A 9,670-nucleotide genomic window follows, 5' to 3' on the forward strand; every position below is an offset into this window, starting at 1 on the left:
TGGATTGTAACAAATGCAACCGAGAAGTAGGTAAGGCCTTCGTAAGAATATCATCAGCAAGCTACTTTTTGATTGAGATGAAATGAACTAAAAGATCTCCACAAGAGACCTTGTTGCATGAAATGAAAGTCGATCTCAATATGTTTCGTCCTTGCATGAAACACAGGATAGAAGAAAGATATGTCCACCAATGTTGTCACATCATAAAGTGTGAGGAAAGCCCAAAGGAATATGCAACTCAATAAGCAAAGACTGAACCCAAGTAACTTCAGCTGTAACAAAGGCAAGAGCCCTATATTCACTTTTTGTGCTTGATCTAACGACTATGGATTGTTTACGAAATTGCCATGAAGCAAGATTAGAACCAAGGAAAATAAGGTAACCACCGGTGGATTTCGATCATTCATATAACTAGTCCAATCCGCATCTAAAGATGCACAAATACCCATAGAAGAAAGGAGAAAGAGAGTTCCCTTCAAATAGCGCAAGTTAGAGTTTGGTACATTGACGGCTTGTAACAAGTAAATTTGAATTCACGAAGATAACAAGTAGTAGATGCGTTAGAGGGGAAGAATTATTTCACACTTCCTCTTCCTGTATTCCTCTTTCAAGCACCAATAGGGCAATAGAGTTGAAGGCATCAAGAAGTCAATCGCTTCATTATGTTTAGACAAAAAATAATATATTAATTACATTGAATTCCCATTATTTATACAAAAGTTGTTCTTGTTTAATAGGATACAGCAAATATACATCTCTTTGATTAAGAGAAAGATCAGTGAATCCCAATGGATGTGTATGATTAAAAAAAAAAAAACTATAAACAACAATATTAATCCAAATTTTCAATCAGCTTTGAATTTGGATTAGTGAAAATTAATCAAATGAATTCCTTAGTTAATTATTCTTTGTCAATCTCATCTCTGTTTTACTTGTTGGAGATGATGTAAGAGGGTCTCTTGAAATGGGTAGGTACAGGCCTCAGCCAACTCGTGCCACCGATCATATCCATGCTCAAGTAGGGTTTTGCCTCTTCGTCCGAAAGCTTTTTTGACCATTTAACCCTTCCTGTTAAAGCTGCTCCTGGTCCAGAATCCTTGTACTCCCCATAGAAGGCCGTGCTAAAAACACATAATAATGAAGAGAAAGGATAATTAGTTCATATCAATATATGTTATGTACCTAATAAGGTCCAATCTGGTGTATAGACGCTAGATTGTGCCAGCCTAGTGTGAAATAGGTTAAAGAGCTTGACTCAGTTTGTTCCATCAGCCTTTGAACTTTTGGCGCACTAATCAAGTATCTAACAATGTACCTACCTATGAGTGGAAGAACGGCCCCAATCGTCCCATCCCTTAAGCAGAACAGCACTAGACATGTAAGTCTTGGCGAACACCACCCTCGAGTATGATCCCCATGGCCTTCCTAAGAGGCAAGTCCCATCTCCTGTGATCTTGCAATTCGAGAATGTGAAGCCAGTTTTCTCTGAAGGTGATTCTCTTCGTTGTGCTGTGATTGACCCAGTTCCTTTCGATAGGGAGTGCAAATGACAATTCTACAAGCAATGCCAATGCGAACATTTTAGAAAGAATCTTTCTCACTGTAAGTGAAATTCTGGAATTCTAAGAGTACTGGAGATAGATATCTACCTCAAAGAAAGAAGCAGAATTTCCACAAATGAAATCTGTGGCACCTTGGATGTAAGTGGTGTTGTAATAGTGTCTTCCTGTATCATCAAGGAGGGTATCTTGATAAGACAGTACCCTGCACCCGTAAAATGCAGCTCTATCTGCTGATACTCTTAATGCAACTGCTTTGTTTCCAGCCCCAAAAGTATTCTGGAAATCACATCAGCATTAATAACTGATTAGGGTTTAGGAAGAATGCGAAAAGTAGAAATTTGAACACTCTTTATTTGTTGGGAACAGATGCAATACCATGAAGAATAACACAAACAAAACATTACCGTGATTCAACAAAATTGCCTACATCCACCCTAGAGAAAGAGATTCTACTATTTATAGAAATTCTCACCGCTCTCACATCTTCTTATAAAGTACTATGCTTCACTGGTCTTTTTTCTAGATTACCAGAGCAACCAAAACCCTAGTCCTCATACAACTACAGTCTTATATCTCTGAGATCAACTATTATTCATTGGAACTGAAATATGATAATACGTACCTCTACAGTGATATATCGAGCAACAAAGTCAGTAGCCAATATGGAGAGGGTAGCAGACTCGAATATGTTTCCATAGCCACTCCCTGTAATTATGGTTGTACTTGCCTTTAATCCACTCAGAGTTACGAAGGGTTTATCCACCACTACTTTTTCTCTGCAAATATAATATAAATGATTGATATCAAAGATTACTAGAAATTTTAACTGCGTTTCCATGTCTAGATCATGAAGGTGAAAGAGATAAACCTGTAGATCCCTGGGTTAATCTTTATAAAGACATAGTCAGAATTATTAGATGGGATGGCATCGATTGCATCTTGTATCTTCTTAAAATCACCATTTCCGGATTGATCGACTTTGATGAGAAGGGCTGTAGACTTATCTTTGGGCTCAGTTGCACCAGAAGTAGAAGAACATACTGTTGTAGTAATGAAGAGAAGAAGAAGAAGAAGAACATAAACACGAAACTGAATCTCCATTGTCAGCAAAACCAATATCTGTAATTTCTTTCTGTCTCGAAGATGATGAAGAGCTAATAAATGTCGAAAGTAAGAAAAAAGAAAGAAGATAACACAGTGAACGAGAAGCTTGAAACCTTTTCTGTTATATTTATAAGGCACCCAGCACAAAAGGTCAACCAAAAACCAAGAGCTGAGCCGTTTTCTTCTGGGCGAAGCTCAAGCAAACATGAATCATTTAGAAAGTTATAATCGCTTCCGAACTACTTCAAATGCGAAATTCGCTTTGATTCTTGATCATAGTGTACGTACGTAATAAGACAATAGAAATCCATATAAACTTAGTTTAATAAACTCATGATGACGAATCCATCGGATTGGACAATATAGAGGCTCTGCTTTACTGGATAATAATTGATTAATAAACTCTATAATTGCTACTTTTGAATCGCGCAGCCGCATAATGTGCCTTGATTTTAGGTTTTTGGAAGATTAATTAACTATAATGATTCGGTAGATATATTGGTTTTTGGATGCGCTTCCGGCCTACTGGTGGCTAAAAGAAAATTAACCTGCGATAATTATTATTGCCTCCTTTACTTTGGTTTTATTACTAATCAAACCTCTTTTTTTATAAAATTACTGTTGCCCCCTTCACTTCTAATGGTGTTAAGTGGTTGTTAACATCAAATATGTAATGTCTATTTTGCCCTTCATTCAAATTAGGAAGTTAAAAAATATGACATTATCCTAATTTTTAGAAATTATATTGAATGTCAATTATAACATTAAAATCTTATATTTTACAATAAATTTTGGCTTTGGTGGGCACACACTTTGTATAATGATTAGCATATATTAAGAGATTTTCAATTTCCAACTTTGAATTACATTTGATATTTCCTAATATTTTAGTTTCTATTTTAAGTTTTATTTATCACATATTTCCTTTATTCGGGGATTTCTTTTTAGAGAAGAAAAATCAAGTCTTTTCTTTATTCGGTAGTTTCTTTTTAAAAAAGAAAATTTAATTTAAAGTTAATTTTTCTCCATAGTTAATTAATGATAGTATTATAACTTGCAAAAGAATAAATAAATAAAGAGATAATTGTAGGGTTATTTTTGAGTTTTTGAAAAAATATATAGATGCCACATCATCAGTAAACTAACTGAACTTAACGGAAGGGGGCATTAGTAATTTTAGACAAAGTTAAAGGTTGGATTAGCAATTTTAAAAAGTAGAGGGGATAAAATAGTAATAAAATCAAAGTACAAGGGGACAACAATAATTATCCCAATTAACCTCATTAAAAATTTTATCATACTTAATCATGAGCTCGACTTTGTTGCGAATGGTCAAGATTGAGATCTAGACCGAGATTTCGATCTCGACCATCCATTTCTGAAAATGGACAGTGGATATCGAAATCTTGGTCGAGATCCGTTCGCTTCAAGTGCTGCGCATTAACCTTAATGGCACCCAAGCAATTTTACTTAATCATATCATACTATACGGTTTAGAGAACGGTATAGCAAGGTATTCATTTTCGTTGCCATACCAACAATATGGACCGAACCGTACCATTTTGTACCATATTTTAACCGTGCCATCTTCATATCATTTACGTTCTAAAACTATGCACCTGTCGTATCATACCGATACCATTTTTGCATTATGTTGTCGTATTAAAATCGCACATCACCCCGACACCAATATAAAAGCCTAATGGTATGGTTTCGTTTTAGGTGCCAAGTTTTTATGTTATACCATTTTACACCCTTAATGGTGACAACCTTTTATGTAGAGGTAGTAAGGCTAAGAAAACGTTGGATTCGAACCTCTATCCCTTCACACCTCTTCCCTCTGCCCCTTTTCTTTCTCATCTTCTGGGCCTAAGTGAAAAAATAATACTAACTCGATCAACGACACCCTGATAATTACTAATGACTTATTTTTAGAGTCTTTTTATACCCGTTAATCACATTAAATATTGTTTAGTTAATAACATCAACGCCTCTTAGTGAAAAAGTCAAGGATTAGACTCCATGATGGTATACACTTAATATTCTCAAAACCCTTAATATAAAGCTACCACTTGTCAAAAGCAAAAAATTATTTTATGAAAATAATGAAAATTTCCCCCTTCAATGGTGGCTTGTGGCACAAGAATCAAATGGTTGAATTTGAATGTTTGGCTTCAACACATGTGGCCGTCCCTTGATTAGGCAGCAAAGACATTTTTCAAACTATGAAAAATGTATACATTCAAGGTAGGAGACAACTAGAAAATATACCTGCAAATTCTAACTTAGGCTCTAAGGAATTGAGCGGCAGAAGCTAGCACCTGCAGCTGTGACCATCTGCTTCTTTTTCTTTCTTTTTTTGGTAATGGCCATCTGCTTCAAGGTTGAAGCAAACATGCTGTCTTCCTTCTTATCAGTCAAAAATTCCAGGAGAGAAAATAAAAACTAATGGTGACCAAGTTCACTTGGGTTTGAAGCTATATGTGACTCACGTTACAATGGAAGGAAGTGAGGAAGGAATGAACTAAGACATGAAAGCTGGAATTTAATTGCAGTAATCTGTAACGTAAACTTGAATACAAAGAGCTGGAGAATCGGATTTGGCATCTGATTCCATGCCAACAACTATCATATCATATTCATTTATTATCGCATGAACTGTATCAATTATTTTTCTTGAGTTCTCCATTGATTTTGTTGTTTTGCTGCAATCTCTGGCTCAGCTGCTCAGAGGATGTGGAGGGGATTAATTATTAGAATCTGTAAAGCAAAGGTAATCAGTAATCACTCTGGACAATTAGGCCCATGGGCCATTGTTGGGCACCCATGATTCTGTCCCGGAAGGAAGCCCATCAAATTTAACACACATGGAGCAGATTGGAATTTACTTGTATGGCTCTTACTTCTGTGTTTTAACACACAAATTGCCAAGGGAAGAATGGTTCAAGAAACCAGATTAAAGGGCTCACATCTCCTTGCGAGTCCCAGCTTGCTATTTCCATGGTCGAAACCGTAAAGCTCAAATTTTCAGTTCACCGGGGTGCAAAGAATTTCACCAAAAAGAAAACCGAGAAAAAGCAGAGAAGATGAGATGTCGAATTGTCAGGCCCAGTGGGCTTCATTTGGGCCCAATACAGCCCATTTTGTGTTCCTTTTTTTTCTTCTTGTCCGTTTAACTAATTGGCATGCTAGGCTGAAACAGGGCTGGGCTGAGTGGGGCTTTTGCAATTCCAAGCCCAGCCCTATATATTCTAATCTGAGACTATTTTCGCACTGACCCTAAGTCAAGGCCAAGGATTATTGTCCCTAACCCTAAGCCCTATAGGGCCAAGCCAAGCCTATTCTCGCCTTGTCTCATTGGCCTATCTTTGTCCATGTTCCTAATTCATTGAAGTCAATTATCAATGACAAAATTAGGGGTAGGATTAGGGCCAAAATCAGGACTAGGTTTAGGCTAAAAAATCAAGGGACGGGAAGGGATAGACCCAACGGGCCAAAGAGTAATCCCAAGCCCGCCATTGGCCCTAATCAGGGCCTGGATATTGGCCTTAACCCACCCTCAAGGCCAAAATCTTGAACCCAAGCCCTATTCGAACTCTTGGCGAGCTTAGGGCGGGTCAGCCATCAGGGCCAAACTTGCACCCCTATGGCATAGTAGATTAGGATATGTAGCAAATCCTAGCCGTGTTAATAAAACCCTATTGACTTGAATCCATTCAAAGTCACCTTTATTCTGGCTTTCAAGTTTAGCCCCTTTCTTTAACCCGAAGGATAGACATTAATTGACCCTTAACAAGTTTGGGTAAGGTTTATGTTTGGCCCTTGGGCCAGCTTAGCATGGCCATCCCCAATCCTTTATGTTGAATTAATTTTCACACTAATATTTTTGCCAAACAATCATAACCTCAAGATCATAAATGAGCTTTTGATTAAAAAATTATTTGTGATCAATTGAGTTTTGATCCTTTGTCCACAAAGGTAGAGAATTATACTCCCTTACACACTTTCATCACATATTTAGGAAGGATAAATCTACCTCTAATCACTAATAAAGTAGAAAATAGACATGTCTACCTCTTAAATATGTAGTGGAAGAGTGTGAATGAAGCACAATCTTTTGAATCCGAATCTTCCCCTCCAACAGAGAGTATCATGTATTGCCCTGATTGCTATTGACCACGATTTACAGCGGGACCACCGAATTAAGGTGATGGATATTTGTTTTTAATGTTTTGTTATTTTTAACTTGTGGGCTCACATAATTTATGATTGTAATGCCCTTGAAAGAGCACAGAGAGCTTCTCATCAGGAGGGATGATCCACACTCCACTCTTCTACTTTCGCGAAAAAAGGATCCCAAATCTAATAAATCATGGATTTCAAGTGACTGAAAAAGAACCTGTCAATATCAATAAACCACATGAGAAGATGAAAAGATGCGAAGAAGAAATCGCCTAAAAGCTAAAAGCAACATAAAAAGGAAGAGAAGCTTTAACCCCGGGACCCACTCTTCGGTTAAGCAATCGTTTCCAAAGATTTTGGTTGCTTTTCAACAAATATCTTCATTAATTTTCAAATCATGGGTCCATTTGAACGGTATTGGTTTGCGATAGCCCATAAAGATAAGAAGAAGAAAAAACTTTAACAAGATATGCTTGACTTTTCTAAAATAAGGAAAAACGAAGAGATGCTTCGCTCTTTTTGCTTTCTTTTCTAATTTTTTTTATTTATTTCTCTTGTTTAAAGCCAATATATGCTCGACTTTTTGACACTTTCCCCTTATATGCATATCTAATAAAGAAATAATTTAAAAAAAAAAACTAAGGACATAGAGTTACAACCAAAACTTAATGAGTGATTGGATTGTGGGTGTTGTCATTTACTAGTTAAAAGTACATGAATAATATATCAATGACTGTAACTGCCAATAACATGGGAACTACGTGTCGCATCAAATTATAACTACAAATAATAACACAAATAAACATGCTCGGAAGCAAATCCCCATCTTTCGTAGGAATCTTGTCTATGTGATCTTCTTTTCATTTTTTTCTGTGTGACAGGTAATAAAAATAAATTTTAACTATTCTTTTCACACGAAATAATTTGTTCTATCAAAGTTGATAGAAATAAGGTTGGTGAGATTGGTAATAGGAAATGGAGTGTTAGCACTGGCCATTAAAATTATTATATTTTGAAAGAAAAAAATTTTATTTTAAAGTACAGTTATAACTCTTGTTCTAAGACATTTTGTATTGAGACACAATCTTCTTAAAATTATCGAAACTTTCTTTTTCACTCACAAATTCACAATGAAGGGCTCAATCATATATAACTTTAGACTATTACTATAAGAAAACGCTGGAATAATTTCCCTCTTAGTGAATTTTTAAATTGACTATTCGTAGTTTCTCTAATTGTTTATTTTTTTATTTTTATTTTTTATTTTTAAATAGACTTTATTAAGCCGGGAATGGGGATATTAATATGCATCAGCGAGAGTCGAACCCACGACCTCTTCCAATTGTATTTTAACATTGGAAAAATCATAAATGTAACTATAAGTGGAAAACTAGGTGTTTTTAAGTTAAGTTGATTTTCAAACCACACAATAGGCTAGTCAAAGTAGGTCAAAGTGAATCATGTGTTTACAAATTTGGATATAATAAATATAATTTTTCATTTTTTTTTAAGAATAATATAATACTACTAAGAGGCAAATCAAATATGATAGGGGCACGCAAACAAAATGTAAAGTTGGATTGATAATTTTAGAAGGTTTAAGTAATAAGATAGTAATTAATATAATGATATTAAGGGCATTAGTAGTTATTCTTTTCTAAACAGTGTTAAGCACATTTACCATTTGGATGAAAATAAAAAATTTAGTATTTATCATTTAATTTTATCATTTTTTGGTCAAATATTTCAAAAAATTTAACTCTACCTAATCCAAACCCTTTTCTATGAAGTTTTGAGAAATTTTAACTCTACCTAGTCGAAAATCTACTTAGGGTCTATATATATATATATATATATTCTCTTATAACAGAACATCTGATGTAACCTCATATTGCGGTGAACCAAGTTAAAATTCGTATCTCCTTCTTCCTTGTTTTCTATTCAATTGTGTGTGATTGATCGCTCTAATCCTAACATCTTCTTTCAAGCACAAATAGGGCAATAATGATGAAGGCATCAAGAAGTCGATTGCTTCATTATGTTTATACACAAAACAAATAATAATTATATCGAATTCCCATTATTTATTTGTTCTAAAAACAACAAAAAAACAAGAAGAAACTCTCATTGTTACTTATACAAAATAATTATTACATCAAATTGACGGAAGTATGTTATTCTTGTTAAAACACAGAAAGATCAATCTCATCTCTTAATACTTGTGGTTGATGAATGGGGGCCTCTTGAGAATGGTAGGTGCAGGCCTAATCCAACTTCGACCACCGATCATGCTCATATCCAAGTAGGGTTTTACCTGTTCACTTGTAAGCTTTTTCGACCAATTAACCCTTCTTGTTGAAGTTGCTCCTGGTCCATAATTTTGGTACTCCCCATAGAAGACCGTACTGAAAGCATAGAACACAACAATCAAGAGAGAGAGAGAGAGAGAGAGAGAGAGAGAGAGAGATTTGGGGTTGTCTGTATAGTAGGGTCATATCAAAGTCAAAGTCCAAATCCACATGGTGGGACCAACTAATGCTTCTCAACTACACAACAGGGGGTGGGACCCACTGAAGGTCAAATCTCTAATACATTTTGTCAATATTCAGAGGTGTGTTTCACTTTTCCCTGTTGTGTGGTTTAGAAACGTAAGGAGAACACATTCTTCTCCCCTAACGAGGAGATGATCCGGATTCTTCATATCATATTGACCTACCTATGAGTGTACGGTTTACCCCAATCGTCCCATCCTTGAGGTAGAATAGCATTAGACATTTCAGTCATGGCGAACACCACCCTTGAGTAAGGACCCCATGGCCTTC

The 9,670-nt window shown here is 35.7% G+C and overlaps 1 protein-coding gene across 1 annotated transcript; it reads right to left on the reverse strand.

Moving 5' to 3' along the window:
- Nucleotides 1–660: 660 nt before the first annotated feature.
- LOC149017704 (putative pectinesterase 11) lies at nucleotides 661–2,756 on the reverse strand. Its single transcript, XM_089154340.1, has 5 exons — nucleotides 2,431–2,756; nucleotides 2,185–2,338; nucleotides 1,650–1,838; nucleotides 1,320–1,555; nucleotides 661–1,121 (listed from the first exon to the last, which is right to left on the reverse strand). The coding sequence occupies exons 1-5, from the start codon at nucleotides 2,661–2,663 to the stop codon at nucleotides 929–931; spliced, it is 1,005 nt and encodes a 334-aa protein (XP_089010466.1). The 5' UTR covers nucleotides 2,664–2,756; the 3' UTR covers nucleotides 661–928.
- Between the last annotated feature and the right edge of the window lie 6,914 nt (nucleotides 2,757–9,670).

The sequence above is a fragment of the Hakea prostrata genome, chromosome 4 (genome assembly GCF_041222555.1).
Source record: "Hakea prostrata isolate BN-2017 chromosome 4, UWA_Hpros_2, whole genome shotgun sequence".
Taxonomy (NCBI): Eukaryota; Viridiplantae; Streptophyta; class Magnoliopsida; order Proteales; family Proteaceae; genus Hakea; species Hakea prostrata.

What these genes read in the sequence shown, in the direction of transcription:
- LOC149017704 (XM_089154340.1), bottom strand. Translation starts at nt 2,663, where the DNA reads ATGGAGATTCAGTTTCGTGTTTATGTTCTTCTTCTTCTTCTTCTCTTC. An exon ending in ATTCTGCTTCTTTCTTTGAG is followed by an intron (nt 1,556 to 1,649) that starts GTAGATATCTAT and finishes CATTGCTTGTAG; the next exon opens with AATTGTCATTTGCACTCCCT. An exon ending in GGCCGTTCTTCCACTCATAG is followed by an intron (nt 1,122 to 1,319) that starts GTAGGTACATTG and finishes ATGTGTTTTTAG; the next exon opens with CACGGCCTTCTATGGGGAGT.